General features: G+C 41.7%; 1 protein-coding gene across 2 annotated transcripts in view; it reads left to right on the top strand.

Annotated features, from left to right (window-relative positions):
• Positions 1–22422, top strand: part of SNX25 (sorting nexin 25) — a 143169-nt gene that overhangs the window by 82345 nt on the left and 38402 nt on the right. For both annotated transcript variants that reach the window (XM_021938986.2, XM_003899418.4), the window contains exons 7-9: positions 9824–10005; positions 17364–17495; positions 20177–20449. In XM_021938986.2, coding sequence (XP_021794678.1) covers positions 9824–10005; positions 17364–17495; positions 20177–20449 — 587 coding nt within the window. The remainder of the gene's footprint in view (positions 1–9823; positions 10006–17363; positions 17496–20176; positions 20450–22422) is intronic.

Here is a 22422-nt window from a genome sequence, read left to right as displayed (position 1 = left end):
ATATTATGTAGCTTCTTGGTCCATTTTAGAATTTAAAGGTTTCCCTGCCTGAAAGAAGAGAGCTAGCTAATCTATGGACTCTTGTGGACTTCTCAGGGTCTTTTCTAATGTTTTGATGTGATCTGATTTTCTAGCATTGCAGTGAAGTGATATAAACTATTCCACATTTATGAATGACCTAAACTCATAGAATATCCTGCTATGGTTTGAATATTTATGTCCCCCAAAATTCGTATGTTGAAACCTAATCACCAAGGTGATGGTATTACAAAGTGGGACTTTTGGGGGGTGATTAGATCATGAGGGTTTCACCTTCGTGCATGGTATTAATGCCTGTGGTATTATGATTATTGTGATACACACACACACACACACACACACACACACACACACACACACACACAGAGGTTTTCTTCCATGGTTCCTGGCTCGTAACTCACACAGCCCTTGTAGTGCTTTATTGTAATGTTGGGGCACTTTAGGCCTCAGAAGCAGACCTCAGGAAACAAAATCTCTCTCTCTGACCTTTTCCTACCCTCCTTTCACCTGCCCAAGGCAGTACTGTCATCTGGTTATGGGTCAAAAGACCCTCATTCCAAAGAGGGTCCTGCCCCATACCGCGAAAGAAGAAATGCTACACAGAAGAGGCCAAGAAGAATCTAAACAGGTGGGCCTTGCTGGGTGTCCCCCTCAGTCTGTTAGTATTAGATCACACCCCTTTTGTCCAATCACATTTCAACACAGTTGTCTTCAGTCATGCCTATCCACCGAAGCCTCCATAAAAGGCCTAATGACCGTGTTCAAGGAGGTTCCCGGAGGGTGACACACCCAGCAAGGTCATGGAAGCTCTGCGCCCCTTCCCCCATACCTTGCCTTGTGCATCTCTTCATCTGTATCCTTAGTCAACCTTTTTTTTTTTTGGAAACAGAGTCTCTCTCTGTTGCCCATGCTGGAGTGCAGTGGTGCAATCTCAGCACACTGCAACAACCTCTGCCTTCCAGGTTCCAGTGATTCTCCTGCCCTATTCTTCTGAGTAGCTGGGATTACAGACGCCTGCATTGTGTGTCTCTTCATCTGTATCCTTAGTCAGACTTTTTATTACTTTTTTTTTCTTTTTTGAGACGGAGTCTCGCTCTGTTGCCCAGGCTGGAGTGCAGTGGCACGATCTAGGCTCACTGCAACCTCCTGGGTTCAAATGATTCTTGTGCCTCAGACTCCTGAGTAGCTGGGACCACAGGCATGTACCACCATGCTTGGCTAATTTTTGTAGTTTTAGTAGAGACAGGGTTTCACTATGTTGCCCAGACTGATCTCAAACTCCTGACATCAAGTGATCTGCCCGCCTCAGCCTTCCAAAGTGCTGGGATTACAGGCGTGAGCCACCATGCCTGGCCCTTAGTCACACTTTTTTATTTTTATTTTTTGAGACGGAGTCTTGCTCTGTCACCCAGGCTGGAGTCCATCAGTATGATCTTGGCTCACTGCAAACTCTGCCTCCTGGGTTCCAGCGATTCTTCTGTAATCCCGGGTAGCTGGAATTACAGGTGCCCATCACCACACCCAGCTAATTTGTGTATTTTTTTTCTTTTTTTTTTTTAGTAGAGACAGGGTTTCACTGTGTTGGTTAGACTGGTCTAAAACTCCAGACCTCAGGTGATCCACCTGCCTCGTCCTCCCAAAGTGCTGGGATTACATCAGACTTTTTATAATAAACTGGTAAATGCAAGTAAGAGTTTCCCTGAGTTCTGTGAGCTGTGGTAATGAATTAATCAAACTCAAAGAGGGGGCTGTGGGAACCCTGACCTGAAGCTGGTTGATCAGAAGTTCTGGAGGTCTAGACTTGCAACTAGTGCCTTGTAGCAGGGCAGTCTTGTGGACTGAACCATCTGCCTGCGGAATCTGACACTGTCTTTAAATGGAGAACACCGGAATTGAATTAGAGGACACCCAGCACTAGCTTGGGGTTTGGGGAGAAAACCTCCACACGTTTGGTCACAGAAGTCTTTGGTATTGATTGTTGTGGTGTGAGAGCAAAGGAAAAATGCAGTTGGGGTTGGTTTTTCCTTGCAGTGCCCTTATGAAAGAGGCCTCAGAGACTGCCTTGCACCTTTCGCCATGTGAGGATGTGGTGCGGGGACGCCGACTCTGCCAGCACCTTCTCGTGGACTTCCAGCCTCCAGAGCTGTGCGGAGTAAATGTCTGTTGTTCATATGCCACACAGTCTGTGGTGTTCTGTTAGAGCCGACTGAGTGGACTACGACCAGCTCTCAGGCTGTTTCCCTGCCATTGCCCCAAGGGCTGTTGCAAGGGTTCCTCCCTGCCCAGTCCTTGAACCTCCAGCACTACCTCCAGTGCCTGCTGTCCCTTCCCCACTGTCATCACCTGGTCCCCACCCATTCCCTGCCTGAAGGACTACGGGCTCGGGCACTTCCGTTGTGCTCACTATAGTCTCATGAGTTTATAACCAACTCTATTCGCCCTCTCTCCCCCAGGAGAACGTCAGTCCTCATACACTCTAACACCTGCATTTTATACAAATAAAGCCGACATCCAGGGATGTTAAACAACTTACCTGGTTTGAATAGAACTAGTTAGTCACACACGAATCCGACACAAATCAAGAACTTGAGCCCAAGTCTCCTGAGTTTCATCCTGGGCTCCTGCTCACAACAAACATTGTATGGGGTCAGATCTGAGTTCTCAAATCTGCTCAACTCACAGTGCCGATTTGGGAACAGGGTTCTGCTTGTAATTTTATATGTGGGTTTAATTGATATATTATTCCTTTAAAAACATATTGCAAGCCTGTTGGAGGGCCTTAAACCAACGGGAGTGCTAGGAGTTCCAGCACCGAGACATTAAAGGAAGGCAAGGCAGGGCACGCAGTGGGCACACCCTGGTCGGGCTGCACAAAGTCCGTATGTCTCTGTACTCTTCTCCATCATAAAGTGAGTGGTTCCGCCATCAACTCCTGTACGATTTCTGCTATTCCTCAAATATACTCTCCACTGAAGCGGAGTGACACGTTAGACTATGAAATCTCAGGTGTTTAGTGTGATAAGAGAAGCCCATTTGTTCTTTCAAAAAAGGACATACCAGCCTCAGGTGGAAAAGTAAGGCAAATATTTTTTTGAGTTCCTTAGCAACTATTGAGGTGATTTCTAGATAATTTTGAAGAAGTTTGTGATGATTGGTAACTACTGAGAATTGCTGCCAGCTTTGTGTTAAGAGGTCAAGTACCATTTCTCACTTCGAATCTTAACTAGTCCCTAAGTAAATATGTACCTGTTTCTTGAACCCTTCTGTCAAGAGGATTTAGTAAAACTTCTATTTACTTATTTATATTTTAGAGACATAGTCTCACTCCGTCGCCCAGGCTGGAACATAGAGATGTGATCATAGCTCACTGTGACTTCAAACTCCTGGCTTTAGTGATCACGGCTCACTGCAGCCTCAGCCTCCTGGGCTCAAGTGATCCTTCTGCCTCAGCCTCCTGAGTAGCTAGGACTACAGGTGCGTGCCACCAAGCCTGGCTAATTTTTAACCTTTTTTTTTTTTGAGATGGAATTTTGCTGTTGTCGCCCAGACTGGAGTGCAGTGGCGCGATCTCGGCTCACTGCAACCTCCGCCTCCCAGGTTCAAGCTATTCTCCCACCTCAGCCTCCTGAGTAGCTGGAATTACAGGCATGCACCACCACGCCTGGCTAATTTTGTATTTTTAGTAGAGAAGGGGTTTCTCCATGTTGGTCAGGCTGGTCTCCAACACCCGACCTCAGGTGATCTGCCCACCTCGGCCTCCCGAAGTGCTGGGATTACAGGCATGAGCCACCACATCTGGCCTAATTTTTTTTTTTTTTAGAGAGACAGAGTCTTGCTGTGTTGCCCAGGCAGGTTTTAAACTCCTGTCCTCAAGCCATCCTCCCACTTCAGCCCTGCACAGTGCTGGTATTACAGGCATGAGCCACCACATCCAGCCTAAAACTTTTATTTGAATGTACAAGAAAGATTCAAAAGCAGGTTAATCTGTCAGTGCACATACAGTTGAGGATTGGAGAACCAACATTTTCTACGGAGGAAGTCTCTGTTCCACACCTCAATTGCCTGCATTTCACGGGGAGACCTGAGCATCCTGGGCAGAGGAGAGAAGAGAGCCCATGTTGAGGAGAGAGGGAAGGGGAAGGAGGGTGTGGCCTTGTCCTCTGTTTGCTCTAACCTCCTTGTTAGAGCAGCAGGCTGTACCTCTGTATCAGCACTACTAAGTGGGGCCAGGTGGAGGGTAGGAGGTGGCAGTTTTGCTCCCCAGGGGACACATGACAGTAGTCTGGAGACATTTTTGGTTGTCATCTCTGGGGGAAGGGATGCTACTGGCATCTAGTGGTAGGGGCCAGGGATGCTGTTAAACATCCTGCAATACACAGGTTAGCCCCCCACAGCTAAGAACTATCCTGCCCAAAATGTCAGTAGTGCCGAGGTTAGAAACTCTGCCCTGTATTATCCATTCAATCCCTCAGTGAGTCTGCTGAGGATGCTGCCATTATGATATGCCCTGGAACATGATAGCATGTTATGAGGGAAGGAAAATATTCTACTGTTGGTGTTTTCCTTTTTTGATACCTGAAAACCACAGTGGTGCCATTTTAATCCAGTTGTACTATTTCTGGAGTCATCAGTTTGCACTTCAAGTTACTTTGCTGTCTGCTGCCTTATTAGAAATCGCATCTAACACTTGTTAGATGTTGGTGTCTTTGTTTTACTGCAAGCCACTTCACTTGCTTAAGGAAGAATTATATCATGGGCAGGGGATTTATAGCGAAAAGCATTTCTGTGATGTTATTCATAAGTCTGTTGTAATGTCTTTGTAGCCAAAAGAGTTTATCTAATGTCTAATCTAAATGTCTTTTTCATTAAATGAACCCAAATTCACCCATTTCCTTTTGCTCTGATCTCGGTAGAACCTAGACTATCTAGAAGGAAAAACAGTAAATGTTTGAACTAATTGCTTTGGAATATTACAGGTTAGTGCAAAAGTAATCGCGTTTTTTGCCATTAAAAGTAATGGCGGAGCCCGTGATTGCTTTTGCACCAACCTAACATCATGTGTGTGTTCATCTTGGCACCAGTTTAAAGACCCACTGCCATCCGGTGTTTCGCTGGCCACTTCTTTTTAAAGCTGGATTAAATGTTGTGTGATTAACCCAGTTTCTAACAATGCACAGTGTTACTACTTAAGACTTTACAGAGAAACAGCCACATAACACTGGCGTGAGCTGGGTCACAGGGTGTTGTCACACACCCGCTCGCCTATACTTTTCTTGACGTGAATATTTCTTGGATGAATGGGCTTTAAGGCCACAAAGAAATGTATTCATCTGCATCACTGGATTTACAAGGATTTTGGCATGCCAGCAGCATGGGATGCATGAGCTCCACGTTAGTCCTTTGGCTCTGAATGTGGCAAAAATAAACAGAACCGTCTAAGCAACAAGCTGCTGTTGCATTTGTTAGCTACAAGCTTTGTGATGAGACAATGGCATTGTGTTGCCCATCAGCAAACAGAGCGCATTCCCGTGAGCAAGCCACATTCAAGCAGAGCACCAGAACATTCTTCCCAGCCTTGCAGCTGGGTTTTAGGGAAAGGTTTTTCTCTTTCTTACTTGTCTTTGGAATTTTCTTCTGGGTTTTGTCCTTTTAGAGAGGCTTTTTAAGCTTTGGGTAAAAGAATGTGAGGTTGATAAATGGGTGGCAGTTTCCTCCTGTATCTCTCTCTCTCTCTCTCTCTCTTTATTAACATGTTTTAATCCCAAATTAAAATTGAGGTCTAGGTTTGTTTTATAAATAAGAGGCAACTTGAGCCCCGGGATTTTTAGAGTAACTTAAACATTATATACAAACTATGAAGTTTAAGGGTATATATTTAAAAAGTGAAGTTTTGCTGAAAAATTAAGTCTTCCAAGCATGTATTTCCTTGGATACACCCACGAAACAACTTACTTTGCAATAGACTAATTTTGGGGCAAACTACATTTACCTTCATCCTCCCACAAAGGAGTCTCTGAAATACTATTTTTTTCCTGTTGAGATAAATGCTAAATTAGTGAGTATTTAGGCAGGTCCTGTCTGTTGGCCAAGCATAACACAAGTTCAGAAACCATTATTGAAGTAAATGAAAAGGGGATGAAAAGATGTCTGATAATACCTGACAGATCACCTTGAACAAGGCCATGTATTAACCTGAGGCCTGCCTGTGGCCCTTTGTGTTCAGTACAAGAAAAGCTGCTTCTGATAAAACTGTTTTATGGTACCGTGTCTTAAGTTTTTTCAGCTAATTTGTGCAGCCTCCCTGAGTACTATGTTATGCATTTGCACATTTGACTAAGTGGGACTTGAGAGAGGTAATGACCATCCTAGGGAACCGGATGGAGGTCTCCAGCTGGGAGGATGTGCAAACCATTACTTAGACTGCTCTCAGGGAAACCAAGAGACAAAACGCAAATGCTCTTTTATCATTGGTAGTTTCAAATCTAGGCGAGGTATGTGCTGACTCACCTCCAGAGAGGATGCTTTCACCTGCCCAGATATGTAGTTACCATGCCTAGGGAGAAACATTCTGTTTCTCTAGCGGTCCTCTGGGCCCTGAGCGTTCCTGGCAGTCCTGCTGAGCGCCTCTGCTTTGCATGGGAGATTCCACACTTGCCCCCTTTCCTCAGGCCTCTGATCACTCAGTCTCACCCCCTCACTCCACACAGACGACCTTGCTCTCTACTTGCACAAAACTAAATCCGTATGAAGGGAACTGCTCTGGCATCTAGCCGTGTCTGCAGACTTCCTCATATCCAATGTCCACCTGCTCTGCCTTCCATGTTACTGCAGGGGAGGAGGTGGCCTTTCTCCAAAGCTGGTCTCTGATCTCTTCACCTGTCTTCTGGATACCATTCCTTGTCTGTCACCTTTCTCAACTTCTATTTATTTATTTATTTTGCTCTGCTGCTCAAGCTGGAGTACAGGATCATCACTCACTGCAGCCTCAAATTCCTGGACTCAAGTGAACCTCCCTCCTCAGCCTCCTGAGTATCTGAGACTACAGACATGCACTGCCACACCTAGCTAAGTTTTTTAAAAACTTTTTGTGGAGATGGGGTTTTGTTATTTTGCCCAGGCTGGTCCCAAGCACCTGCCCTCAAGTGACCCTGCTGCCTCAGCCTCCCAAAGTGCTGGGATTACAGGTGAGAGCCACCATGCCTGGCCACACCTCTCTTTACTTTTTACTGATTTCTTCTCATCAGCATTAAAACCAGCTCAATTCTGTCTCACTTAAAACAAAAACATCCTTCCCTCACCCCAGCCCTTGCCTTTAGGTATATATACACAGCCAGCCTGTTCTCCGCAAGGTGTAGTGCTCAATGTTTAGTCATTTTTTTAAAAATTAATCTTGTATGAGTATTTTGCTTTTGCTTTAAATGATATGTCAACTTAAGGAAACAAACCATTGTTACTGGTTTTAAATTTAAAAAAATATTTGCTTGAGGTGGCATAACTTGTAAGTAACAGAGCCAGGATTCTAACCTAACTCTGATTGCAGACTCTTCTGAAAGCTCTCCACTGGATTTGACCTGGGGGTCCCTAGTGATCTTGGCAACAGCAGATTTGGTGGAGGGAGGGTTAGAAGCCAGATGGGAGTCCTTGAAGAGTAGGAGTTGAGGATGCTCACCCTCTTTCTTTCCTCCTCAGCCCCAAATTCTAGAAATAACACAATACCTGATACATATTAGCAAAATGTAGCATTTGAGAGTTCATTGATCCATTCAACTTCTGATTAATGAGTATCTCCTGTGCTGCCAGGCACTGTTGTAGGTGCTGGGGATATAGCAGTGTATAAAGAGATAAACACCTACTTTTATGAGGATATATTTACAATCTCCCTTGTCAGCTTCTCTTTCCCCTTACTCTTAAGGGTAAGGTGTATCTCAGTTGTGTCTAGGATTATTTGTTTCCTCCTGGGTTGTCTCACACACTCCCATGATGTCATTTACTGTCCCAAAGCTGAATGTTTCTGAACTCTAGACCTTGTCTCTCCACTTAGGTACTCAGAAGCCCGCAGACTCATTTTGCCTGTTTGGTTGTCTTTTACTGTGTAACAAACTACCCTAAAACATAGTGTCTTTAACAACAGTCACTTATTTTGCTCATGAAGCTGCAATCTGGGCAGGGTTTGGAAGTAATGACTGTATCACGTGACGTCAGCTGGAGTGGCTTGACTGGGGTGGGACAGTTTACTTTCAGGATGGTGTGCTCACACGGTGCCTCATTGGTTCTGAATATGAGCTTGAGATCTCAGCCAGAGCTGTGGTCCAGGGAGCCCTGGTTCCTCTCTATATAGATCTCTCCAAGGACTGATGGTTGAGGCTTCCTCAAAGCATGGAAGCCTCAGGACAGGTGAGCCACACATAGTGACCCAGAGCTCCAAGTCCTTGGTCTTTTATGATCTCGTCTTGGAAGTCATAGCATCCCTTCCATCATAATCATGACCCCAACCAGATTCAACAAAAGGAAACATATATTCTACTTGCCAGAGGGAGATTGTTAGAGGGACATTGTAAAAAGAGCATGTGAGATGGAAGACATTGCAGGCGTTTTTGAAAAATACCACCTGCCACATTGTCCAGAGTTGCGTTAGCATCTTCCACAAACCTTTTTCTCCAGTGTTTCTAGCTTAGTACTTGGCCCCACCATCCCCCTGGCTGCTCATGTTGGAAACCTAGGAGCCATATTTGATACCTTTTAATTTCTCAGCAACCTGCCCTCTACCCTGCCCAGCCAGTCACTGGGTCCTGACATCCTCTTGTCCTCTCTACTGGCCTGCCGTAACCCTGGTGTAGGCCATCATTATCTCCCTCCTCAGTTGGACGGCAATGGTCTTCCAGCTTGTCCTCCTCCTAGCAGTCTTTCTTCTTCCAACCTATCTTTTATCCTGCTTCCTGTGTAATCGTTAAAGATACAAATCCATTTATGGCACACTCCTGCTTAAAACCCATTAAGGCTTCTCAGTACTCTTGGGCTAGAGATCAAAGTCCTTTCTCTGGCCTGAAAGGCTGTGCACCTCGTGGCTCCTGCCAGCATCAGAGTTATTTTGGATCTTCTGGCTCCTTTTGCACCTGCTCTAACGGCCTTCTTTCAGTTCCTCGAAAGCTCTGTTCTCTTTCCTGCCTATTTCTCACTTTCACATTCGCTATTCTTTCTGTCTGCCATACTCTACTGATTATTCATGTTTGTTTAAATTTAATTTCCTCAAAGAAGCCTGAGTTAGAATCTTCTGTTAAACAGTTCATGGTATCTGCATATTTTCTTCATAGCCTGTGTTATAGGTGCGTGGATTCCTCTCTTTGGATTTCTTACTTGCTAGACTCTGAAAGGTCCATGAGGGCCAACAATTGGTCTTCAATCTCAAAAGCCTAGCAAGTGTCTTGACACATAACTAGCACTCAGTACATGCTTATGAATGAGTGTTTGTACGTACACATTCATATAAATATGTTAAAGAATCCACACACAGATGTGTGAGTGCATTTGTACCGAGGTTTTTTAAAAAAAATGTTTTACCCTTGGGTGAGATTTGTCAGTGGTATATTTGGAAATTAGATTTAGAAATGGTTGGCATTTGTATTTGGGAGTGTGTGTATGTATTTATTGTGGATTCTGTTCTGTTATTTTGTTTAGTATCCACTTGGTTCAGAATGCCCACAGCAGACACCGATCTGGTTCTGAATCGCTCTGTCCTTTCATGCCTTGTCCTCTGACCAGGTACTGTTCCTCACTCCTATTCAAGGTAAAGAAACTGCGGCAATGAAAGCTGATCTCCTGAGGGCCAGGAACATGAAGAGGTACATCAACCAACTGACTGTGGCAAAGAAGCAGTGTGAGAAGAGAATCCGAATCCTAGGAGGCCCTGCCTATGACCAGCAAGAGGATGGGGCCCTGGAGGAGGGGGAAGGGCCTCAAAGCCAGAAGGTAGAACTTTATAGTTTCTTGTTTTGACCCTACCAAGTTTATTATAAATGCTGATAGAACTACATATAAAGACTTTCACCTTTTTAGTATTGAACTTAGACATGTGTGCCATAACTACACACTTACATATTTGCTTTATGAGTCAAGGAGCTATATTCCTTGGTGTCCTTGACTTCTGTGGGTGGTAACAGGTATGACAGATAGGCATCGGGTGTGTGCGTGTGTGTGCGCATGTGTGTATATTTTTCCACCTCCCCTTTGTCCTGCCCAGAGGACCCAGAAGAGCATATTTATATTTACAAGAGTCCAGTCAAGTTTCCCATTATCAGTTGTTGAGAAATAACCACCTATGAAGTAGGAGGCATCTTCCAATTATTTTACTTAACTCTTGCCACAATATTATGAAATTTCTACTTGATATCTTCATTTTTCAGGTGATGAAATGGTGAATTTACGTATCTTACCTAAAACCACATAGATAGGAAAAGGTAGAACTAGATAAAAGCCCAGATCTGGTTGGTTTGCAAATCTGAGTGCTTTCTCACTGAAACATACCATCTCTCTGACGGTTTTTGTCCTGTCAGACTTCAGGCTGTCTGTCAATACCAACCAAATCACGGAGCTCAGGGAAGTGTTTTAGCCCTACCTCAGTGCCTGTCCTGACTCTGAAGGACCAGACTTGTCTTCCAAGACCTGGAGCATGCTAAGATAGAAGGAAGCAGCCCCATGACCCGCCCAGGAGCTTAGCTGTGCCATGGAAAGAACAGGACCTCAAAGCAGATGCCAGACTCCTCTCCTGTCGTGTGTCCTTTAGCTACAGAGAGGCCAACATTGGTGTAATGTTACTCACACCACAGCCTCTAACCTCACTTGTTGTGGTTTTCAGTCTCTTGATTCTTTCCTGTGTAGCTCTCGGTTCTACTTCAGCTACTCATCTGTGATGTTCCCCTGCCTCCCTATTCCGCTGATAAGCCTTGGCTTTCTTCTTGTTTCTGGCCAGTCTCGGCTAGAGCCTCTGCGGGCAGGGCCAGCCCCGCACGGGCCAGGGTTCTGCAGCATCTTACACAAGTGGTGCGAGAGCCTCTGCAGGCAGGGCCAGCCCACGCCGTCCGGGTTGGTCAGCGTCTTACACAAGTGGTGCGAGGCCTCTGCAGGCAGGGCCAGCCCACTTTTGGGCAGGGTTCTGCAGTGTCTTACACAGAGTGGTGCGAGGCCTCTGCAGGCAGGGGCCAGCCCACTTGCAGGCCGAAGTTCTGCAGCACCTTACACAAGTGGTGCGAGTGCAGCTCCAAGGAGCTCTTGTTTTTATAGAGAGATCCTCTAGCCACAGGAAGTCTGTTGATTTTGCTATTAGCAAAATAAAATAAAATAAAATTTTTTGAGATACTGGCTCTGTGTTCTAGATGGAAACGTAACATTTTGGTGAATCAGAGAGATGATAGATTTGACAGGTTGAATGTTGCTCCCTTCCTCCTCCTTATTAGCTTTTTGTTTTGGGGCTCTTAGATTAATTTCTAGCCACATTTATCATAGATGAGATCTTTGTCTTATGTCCCATTCATTCATTCAACAGACGTTTATTGAGGGCCCACAATACCTCAGTTACAGTGCTAGGTACTAGGATTAAAAATAAATAAGACAGAATCCCTGCTCTCAAAGAGTCCCATGTAATTATAAAATAAAAAGGTAAGTGATCCAGTAGAAATATGAGATAAATACCTAGGAGAAGTGCATAATGGCTTGCTACCTAGTCAAAAGATGATACGCTTTTAGATGTGTGGTACAGGAAGATCTCAAGAAAGATAATGGAAACTCGTTTTAGGAGAATTAAATGTGATTTCAGTGCAGGTTGTCTGTCCGGCAGTGTCTACTAGAAGTAGACTTAATCCAGAGTGCCAGATCCATTTTTGATTCGTTCTTTCCAGACATTCAGGAAAAGAGAAACTCATTTCTGTTGCAGTAATTCATCCTCAGAGTAAAATCATTTCCTCTAATCTTCAGGATGGAAGGCTAAGATGAGACAGAATTCCAATAGTTATAGTCATTTGCTATTTGAAAGGTAAGACTTTGGTTAGTTTGGGGCCATTCTGATGTCTTCATGAGTGGGAAGAAAACTTTTGCTATGACCTCATCATATCTGATCCAGAAGAATTACCATTAACTTTATTTCAGAATTTCGACTTCCAAATCAGGTTAATCCTCCAATTAAAATAAAGATTCAGAGTGAATTTTTAAAAAGGCAAGACAGTTATATGTTGCTTACAAGAAACTAAACCTAAAGGCACAGATAGGTTGGAAGTAAGAGGGAAGAAGACATGTGAATACTAAGCAGAAGAACTCTAGAGTAGCTATTGTGAATGTCAGACTTCAGAACAAGGAGTAGAACCAGAGATGAAGAACATTTCATTATGATAAAGGAGTCAGTTCATTAGGAAGATATAATAATCAGATGTTCTTAATCAGTAGGGAGACCTTGAGAGTGTACATGAAGCAAAACCTGACAAAAATGAGAAAAAATTTCACAAGTACAGTTGGAAATGTTAACATTCCCCCTCAGTAATATCAGTAATAGGAAGATGTGGAAAATTCCCAAATATTTGGAAATATTAGTAGCGTATCTAAATAAGGCTTTCATCAAAGAAGAAATTCTAAGGAAAATTAGAAACTATTTTCAATGGAGTGAATATGCAATATATCAATTATTTGTGGGATATATTATGATATATATATTGTGGGATATATTGTGCAGTTAAAGCAGCACTTAGAGGAATTATTTACAGTTGGCCTTGAACAATGTGGGGGTTAGGAGTGCTGACCCTCCTCTGAGCAAAAATTCACATATAACTATAGAGTCTCCAAAAGTTTACCCATATCCTACTATTAACCGGAAGCCTTACCAATAACAGTCAGTTAACACAGATCTTGTATATGTATTATATACTGTACTGTTACAATAAAGTAGGCTATGAAGAAAATGAAAATGTTACTAAGAAAATCATAAGGAAGAGAAGTTATTTTTACTACTCACTGGAAGTGGATCATCACAGGGATTTTCATCCGCATCATCTTCACATTGTCTAGGCAGAGGAGGAGGAAGAAGAGGGGTTAGTCTTGCTGTCTCGGGGCGGCAGATGTGGAAGAAAATCTTGTACAAGTGGACCTGTGCAGCTCAAACTCATGTTGCTCAAGGGTCAACTGTACTTTTTAATGCTTACAGCAGAAGAGAAGAAGGGTATGAAATCAGTGATCTAATCTTCTAAGAAGCTATGAATTGGCCCAGTGAGGGGGCTCATGCCTGTAATCCCAGCACTGTGGCAGGCGAAGACAGGAGGATTGCTTGAGGCCAGGAGTTAGAGACCAGCCTGGGCAACATAACAAGACTCCCCTCTCTACCAAAAAAAAAAGAAAACTTTAAAAAAATTTTTTAAAGAAGCTATAAATAAAAACCAAAATAACTAGAAGGAAGGAAAGCCAGAAGATGTGAATTACAAATATTAGAAATGAAATAGGACATCACTACAGATGCCACATACATTCAAAGGATGCTAAGGGAATAATGTGAACAACTTCAAGCCAATAAATTTGACAATTTAAATGAAATAGACAAATTCCCTGGAAGACACAAATTACCAAAACTGATTCAAAAAGAAATAGAGGCCGGACGCAGTGGTTCACGCCTGGAATCCCAACACTTTGGGGGCTGAGGTGGGTGGATCTTGAGGTCAAGAAATCGAGACCATCCTGGCCAACTTGGTGAAACCCTGTGTCTACTAAAAGTACAAAAATTAGCCGGGCATGGTGGTGGGCGTCTGTAATCCCAGCTTCTCAGGAGGCTGAAGCAGGAGATTCACTTGAACCCAGGAGGTGGAGGTTGCAGTGAGCCGAGATCACGCCATTGCACTCCAGCCTGAGTGACAGTGAGACTCCATCTCAAAAAAAAAAAAAAAAAAAAAGACAAAAAGAAATAGAAACTCAGAATAACCCACAGTTTATTGAAGAATATGATAATAATTTAAAAGCTTCTCACAAAACTCCAGACTCAGATCATTTCACTGGTGATTTTCTTTTTTCTTTTTCTTTTTTTTTGAGATGGAGTCTTCCTCTGTTGCCCAGGCTGGAGTGCCAGTGGTGCGATCTCAGCTCACTGCACCCTCTGCCTCCCAGATTCAAGCGATTCTCCTCCCTCAGCCTCCTGAATAGCTGGAATTACAGGCGTGCAGCACCATACCCAGCTGACGTTTGTATTTTTAGTAGAGACAGGGCTTCACTGTGGTGGCCAGGCTGGTCTCCATCTTCTGACCTCAGGTGATCCGCCCTCTTTGGCCTTCCAAAGTGCTCAGATTACAGGCATGAGCCACTGTGCCCGGCCTCACTGGTAAATTCTATAAAACAAGTAAGGAAGAGATAATACCAATCTTAACCATATTCTTTCAAAAAACGGAGAAGGGAGCACTTCATCTCATCCTAGGAGGAGGCTAGCGTAACTGATACCAAACCAGAGGAAAAAAACTACAGAATGGTGTCCCTCATGACCCTAGACAGAAAAGTCCTTAACAAAAATACTGGGAAATCAGATCCAGCAATCTGTAACTCACAAAGATAATGTCAGTATATGTTCTCCTGACAGTGGGTCCTTAGTATAATCATTGTCTACTTCGTTTCTTTGCAATGCTATTATTAAGGCTTAATGGAATATTTGTTTTTAAAACAGCTTAATTAAGGTATGGTGACATGCAGTGTACTGCTCATATTTAAAGTGTACAATTTGGTAAGTTTTGACATACACATATATTCAATTAAACCATTGCCACAATCAAGATAATAAACATATCCATCACCCACAAAACTTTTTTGTGTCCTTTGTAATTTCTCTTTGGATCCCAGTTGAGAATCACTGCTAATCCTTTTATCCATATTTATATAACTAGAAAGTGACCTCTTAACTATTCTGATTTTTGGCACTTATTATTTTGCCTTCTCTTTCTCCTGGTTCAGGCTCTTCCTGATTAGTTTTTGTTGTTGTCTTTGTTGGTTCAGAACAGTTATTATTAGTAAGTCTCAGAACAACCTGGAAAGTAGGTGGTATCATTCACATTTTATGGGTGAAAAAACTGAGACTCAGAGTGATGGAGTAACATAGAGCTCACAGAACTGGAAAGTAGTGGAGTCAGGATTCAAACCTCAGTATATCTACTTCCAAAGCCTGAGCAACTTTAACTTCACAGTGTTGCCTTCCTGTCTTGCTTTGTTTTGAAAACAAAAAGTCTGTGTTGCCTTATTTTTTTTGCAACCACCAGTGGCCCCAAAATGGAAAGATAGAAGGAAGAGTTAACATAGGGTTGAAGAGGAAATGGAAATAGGAGTACATGGAGTTTGGAAATCAGCAGCAATAAATGGCAGATCCTTATGCCAATCTGCGTATCATTTTCCTTATTTGATCCAAGGCCAATCCAAAATGAACACTGTCGAATGCAGCCCAGAACTTGACTTGAGTGTGAAAGGGTTTCCTGGCCCTTTCTGTTGATGCTGGAATTGTTGGCCCATCTTCCCTAGCCAAATTGATACGGGTTCCTTTAAACTCCTTTGGAGCATGTACAGTTAGGATTTTGTGCTTCAAAATGCTTCACTGGTAGACTTTACATAAAGACACATGTTCTAGTGTTCCACAGCTAGTAAACTAACTAAATATTATTGGTCTGAAATATTTATAGAAATGAATTATTAATGGTCTGTAGCAAGGGATATCCATGTCCTTAAGTTAGTTACTAGGAGCTGTTAGAAAATGCCTGCCCCGGCAGCCTATAGAATGGGAGAAAATTTTTGCAATCTGCCCATCTGATAAAGGTCTAATATCCAGAATCTACAAAGAACTTAAACAAACTTACAAGAAAAAAACAACCCCACCAAAAAGTGGGCAAAGGATATGAAAAAAATTAAGCTGAAAGCTGAGTCATGCAGGAAGCTGCTTTTCCTTTTGTTCCTAAGCAGAAGCTACAGATAGAAGGTTTGATATCTCCACAGGTAGCTACTCTGTGTTCATCTTATCTTGTGTAAAGTGCCGATTTACTGAGCGTCAGAGGATTACGCAATTGACTATTGCCCTGCCTGCTCCTTTTTGCTTGGAACGTGTGGATTACCATACTCTCCTTTCCCCTCCAGCCCACTTTTCCCCTTTAAATATTGAAGCACTCAAAGTCATCTTTGGAGAAAGGCACAGACCACAGACTTTCTGTGACTCCATGTTTATTTCTTCCAGACATGTCCTTAATCTTGGCAAAATAAACTTCTAAACTGATGGAGACCTGTCTCGGACACTTTCTTATTTGCAATGCCAAATAAATCTTTGTTGAATGAGTGAATGGGTAATAGGAAATTGCTATTTTTTCAGTATGTGCATTTCGAATATTCAGTAAGCTTTATTCCATTTAAAATGTAGTAAGAGATATTTCAGTTTACCAGTACTATGTTACATCCACTCTGACTTTAAAAAATGCATGTTTTCAGCTCAACATCACTGATTGTTAGAGATATGTAAATCAAAACCACAATGAGATACCATCTTACACCAGTCAGAATGGCAATTATTAAAAAGTCGAGAAACAACAGATGCTGACGAGGCTGTGGAGAAATAGGAACACTTTTACACTGTTGGTGGGAATGTAAATTACTTCAACCATTTTGGAAGACAGTATGACAGTTCCTTGAGGATCTAGAACCAGAAATACCATTTGACCCAGCAATACCATTACTGCGTATGTACACAAGGGAATATAGATCGTTCTGCTATAAAGACACATGCACATACATGTTTATTACAGCACTATTTACAATAGCAAAGTCATGGAAGCAGCCCAAATGCCCATCAGTGATAGACTAGATAAAGAAAATGTGGTACATATATACCACAGAATACTACGCAGCCATAAAAAGGAGTGAGATCATGTCCTTTGCAGGGACATGGATGAAGCCAGAAGCCATCATCCTCAGCAAACTAACACAGGAACAGAAAACCAAAATCACACGTTCTCACTCATAAGTGGGAGCTGAACAATGAGAACACATGGACACAGGGAGGGGAACAGCACACACCAGGGCCTATTGTGGGGTGGGCGGACAAGGGGAGAGAACCTAGAGGACTGGTCAATAGATACAGCAAAACGCCCTGGCACACGCATGCTTATGTAACGAACCTGTGCGTTTACTTAAATACGTTGTGAATTACTACAATAAAATTTTACTTTATTCCTTTAAAAAAATGCATTTTTACCCTAATTGTAGAAATTAGTCCATTGGAAGTTAAAGCTAACTGATGTTTAAAATTTGATTTTTAAAAACGTGTCCTTAAATTCTCTCCATAGATTCTTCAGTTTGAAGATATCTTGGCCAATACTTTCTACAGAGAGCACTTTGGAATGTACATGGAAAGGATGGACAAGAGAGCTCTGATTAGTTTTTGGGAATCTGTGGAACATTTAAAGAATGCTAACAAGGTAGTATGTGTAGGCTGAAAGGAATATTAATCACTAGCTGATGTAAACTTGGCATGTGAGACAGTGTATCTGTTTTTCTCAAGATAAGTATACATTAAAAGAATCTTTTAAACCAAATACAATATTGACATTGTGTTCTAGCCCATAATGGCAAATAAAATTACATTATGTTTTTGCAGAAGATGCTTTTGAATGTGTAGTCAAGGGAAAAAAGGTTTTATAAATGTACCAAGAGACTGAATTTAGTTTTGAGTATTTTTTTTTACACATTATAAAAAGGCATATACATATCCACATTGCTATTATAATGAATTTGGTCCCCTCACCTACACTTCAGTCTCATAATCTTGCCATTTATAATATCATAATGTGCATGTTTCATACTTTGCCTTTTATTTCAATTTTTTTTTTTTTTTTTTTTTTTTTTTTGAGATGGAGTCTCAGTCTTTTACCCAGGCTGGAGTGCAGTGGGGCCATCTCGGCTCATTGCAACCTCCACCTCCCAGATTCAAGCAATTCTCCTTCCTCACACTCCCAAGTAGCTGGGACTACAGGCACATGCTACCTCACCCAGCTAATTTTTGTATTTTTAATAGAGACAGGGTTTTACCATGTTGGCCAGGCTAGTCACAAACTCCTAACTTCAGGTGATCTGTCTGTGTGGGCCTCCCAAAGTACTGGGATTACAGACATGAGCCACCACACGTAGCTTTTATTTCAATTTAAATATGAATAAAGGAAAACAAAAATGTTTTTGGGTACACATACATCTTGCAATGAAGATCCCAATAATCAGCATTGTGCTTTGCATTTGGCAATATATATTTAAGAATTATGTGTACACAGTCTTTATGTATACAGTCAGCCTTCCTTATCTGTGGGTTCTATATCTGTAGACTCAACCAACCATGGACTGAAAATATTTGGGGGGAAAAAACTGCATCTGTACTGAATATGTACAGACCCTTTTCCTTGTCATTATTTCCTAAAACTACAAAATCACAATCATTTACGGAGCATTTACATGTTATTAGGTATAAGTAATCTAGAGAGGATTTAAAGTACACGAGAGAATGTACATGGTTATATGTGAAAACACTGCACCATTTTATATCAGGGACTTGAATGTCCTCGGATTTTGGTATCTTCAGGAGATCTTAGAACCTATCTTCCATAGATCCCAAGGTACAACTGTATATGTATGTATATGTCTATAAACATACACAATATCTATAACGTGACATATGTGATCAGTATATACTATTGTGAGAGGTTTATTAAAATAAGTACGAAGAGGCCGGACGCGTTGGCTCACGCCTATAATCCCAGCACTTTGGGAGGCCAAGGTGGGCAGATCACAAGGTCAGGAGTTCAAGACCAGCCTGGCCAACATGGTGAAACCCCGACTCTACTAAAAATACAAAAGTTAGCCAGGCATGGTGGTGCACGCCTGTAATCCCAGCCACCTGGCAGGCTGAGGCAGGAGAATTGCTTGAACCTAGGAAGGCAGAGGTTGCAGTGAGCCAAGATCACTCCAGCCTGGGCAACAGAACAAGATTTGGTTTTGGGGAAGGCAGGGGGAAACACCAAGAGCATTTTGTACATTGAATTACTCATTCGCATATGAATGTTGCTAGAATAGACTGCCAGTTTAAAATATATCGTAAATCATAAACTATATTTGTTAAGGAACTAAATCCAGTCTTTAAATCTTCTTAGGAATGCCTTTTATTGTTAATTTACAAGCCCCAAATTACCTAATTTTATCCAATATTGTATTTGCTAACTCTGTTACTCATTTTAATCACCAGTTTTGACTACAAATAACTTCTGGTTGTTCTCAAAGGAATATTGTAAAGAGCAATCTAAAAAGTTTTTCCTAAACTATGGAAGAGAATTTGAAATTTTTCAATGGAATAAGAGCATATAGCTTCCTTGAAATAGCCTTATTTTTTTGATCTAGCAACATTGATTTGGACATTCTGGGATGTATGTTAAATTAGTTATGTTCATTAAGTTGTATGCTTTTGCTCTTTACTGTTGTCGAAAACTTTGCATAACATTCCTAGAGTTAATGCAATGCCTTTAGAGGAACTATAAAGATTATGTTAATCTGAAGAGAGGTTTTGCATTTCTGAAGTAGGCTGGTGATGACCCAGGCTCATTGCTGAAGACAAAGCTGTCTAATATAAGCTTGACGAGGACATAATCATTCTGAAGTAGTCATTCTGAAGAGTGTTTTTCTGAGTTACACAGTTATTATATTGACTTCTTTCTGGGATGAGAAATGGCACTTCTAGTTACTTATATTGGGTAATATTAGGTAAAAAGTTAAATTGATATTAGCTAACACATTTTTTTCTTGCGGAATTCAGATTTATGAAAAGGAATCTATTACAGGAGGAGAACTGTTATTCTGTTTTTCCCGCCTCCAGTGGTTAAAAGAAATTGCAGGTGTTGACTGTTTAACATGTTCATTTAAAGAACCAGTTTTTTTTTTTTTTTTTTTTTTTTTTTAGGATCTGACATTTGCCCCTGGATCCTGAATATGGACACAAAATTCTACATACCAGGGTGCACCTTAAGTGTCTTTCTTCTGACTTTCAAATGCAGAGAATTCAGAGAAAAATAATTTTTCTCAGAGATATGTCTTACTTTTCTTTATCTTCCTGTCTTTTCAGAATGAAATTCCACAATTAGTTGGTGAAATTTATCAGAATTTCTTTGTGGAGAGCAAAGAAATATCTGTGGAAAAATCACTTTACAAAGAAATTCAGCAGTGTCTTGTAGGAAATAAAGGTATTGAAGTATTCTACAAAATCCAGGGAGATGTTTATGAGATCCTAAAGGATAGGTATTACCCTTCATTTATTGTCAGTGACCTGTATGAGAAATTGTTGATAAAAGAGGAAGAGAAACATGCCTCACAGATGATTTCCAACAAGGATGAGACGGTGAGTCACATTTAACTTTCTGCTCCTTTTTATTGGATAAGCTTTTAAATATGTTTAGGTGGGTGCATATTATGTGAGCCAAATTTGATGCACATCTTTATCTTTTAATATACAGGACCTTAAATAGAATAAAAGTAACATCTTTTAATATACAAGACCTTAAATAGAATAAAAAGTAAACGTGAATAACCTTGTCTGTGGTTGTATGTATTTCTTCTTGCCCTTTTATCCTCTGACCTACATGTTCCCTCCTGCTGGCATTGAGTCAGAGACCTCCTGCCCTCTGTCTGTTTTAGACACATCTCTGGTCTGACTCCTAAAAAGCGAAGACAGAAAGTCTGTAGGGTGGGACATTTATGGGTTAGACCAGTTAAGAAAACCAGTAGAACTATAGCCCTAGAAGAGAGAAGAGATGGGGAAAAAATGAGGAGAGGTAGGGAATGCAGGAGGGGTTAAAGGAAATATTTTGGAGTTTAAAGAAGTCAGAAGAAATTAAAATGCTCCAAAAGAAAACTTGCTAATGTAAGAGTTAAATAAAGAGGAAAGAAACACAAAAAGCAGCTCAACAGTCAAAGACAGACTTATTTTGGAGAATAAACCTGAGAGGGGCTTCTGGCAGATTTTTTTTTGATCAGGAGCACTCCCTCTTACAGACTAAGAGTATTTAAGGGTTTTAGGGTGAGAGAGCTTATGACAGGCTTGGAATGTTTCTGTGTGGAGGAGAAGTTTATTGCAGGGTTGGAATATTTCTGGCCAGAGGGGAGGTTATCTTGGGGCTGACATGTCTCTGGCCAGAGGGAAGGTTATCTCGGGGCTGGCATGTCTCTGATCGGGGAGGGGTTTATCTTAGGGTTGGAATGTTTCTAGTTGGAGATGTCATTTGTGGTTTGTGGTCTTACTGACCTTAACTATTAGGCTGATGCCCTTTGTATTTAGGTGGTTTTTGATCAAGGGGATCTTTAGAATGGCAGTGCTTGTCCAAGATGGCGATGTTCCTGCTCTGTCACTCCAGACCCTGTAGTTATAAAAAGGACAAGGGGTGGCGTGTTCTTTCTGGCTACTTCCTGCTGATGAGGGGACGGAGAATTTTCTGGTCTTAAATTGACTGTAGGAGTAATGCCATCTGTAGATGTTTTTGGGTAGTTATCTGTGAAATAGCCATAATCCTGTCATTTAAAAATTTTTGAAAAAGGTTAATTAGGCAGGGTAAGAACATTAGTCCTAGGCATATTATTAGGAGAGGGCCCAGGAATGGGATCACCCATGCTATGATTTTGTTTCCAAACCAAGAATCCGTTTGGTTATTTTGGTATTCCCTTAGCTTTTTAGCCCTTTCTTTAAGTTTTTCAGCAGTTTGTCTCTTACTAGGCCCAATTGATTGAGATAGAAACAACATTCCTCACCCAATGAGAGACAGAGGCGCTTGTTTGGAAAGGTCCATGTGTAATTTTCTGTAAGTAACCGTTAGTAAAAGACAAATCGCCGGGTGTGGTGGCTCATGCCTGCAATCCCAGCTCACTCTGTAATCTCAGAGACTGAGGCGGGTGGATCATGAGGTCAGGCGTTTGAGACCATCCTGGCCAACACAGTGAAACCTCGTCTCTACTAAAAATACAAAAAAATAGCTGGATGTGATAGCACGCGCCTGTAGTCCCAGCTACTTGGGAGGCTAAGGCAGAAGAATCACTTGAACCCAGGAGGCGGAGGTTGCAGTGAGCCAAGATCGTGCCACTACACTCCAGCCTGAGCGACAATGTGAGACTCCATCTCAAAAAAAAAAAAAAAAAAAAAAAGACACATCATGGTAGGACTGATTTGCTGTATTATACTTGGTTTAATTATTTGCATACAGCACAGTAAGAAGAATTATTTGTTAAATAGGACTTTTAAATTGGCTTTGATGAAACTTTGTTCCGTAGAAGGAATCTGAGATAAGACCTTTTTAAACCCAAGCCCAGTCATGGATTTTTACC

Source organism: Papio anubis, chromosome 3, assembly GCF_008728515.1.
Source record: "Papio anubis isolate 15944 chromosome 3, Panubis1.0, whole genome shotgun sequence".
Taxonomy (NCBI): Eukaryota; Metazoa; Chordata; class Mammalia; order Primates; family Cercopithecidae; genus Papio; species Papio anubis.
Note: the sequence above shows the minus strand (reverse complement) of the source record. Positions and strands in the feature narration are given on the sequence as shown.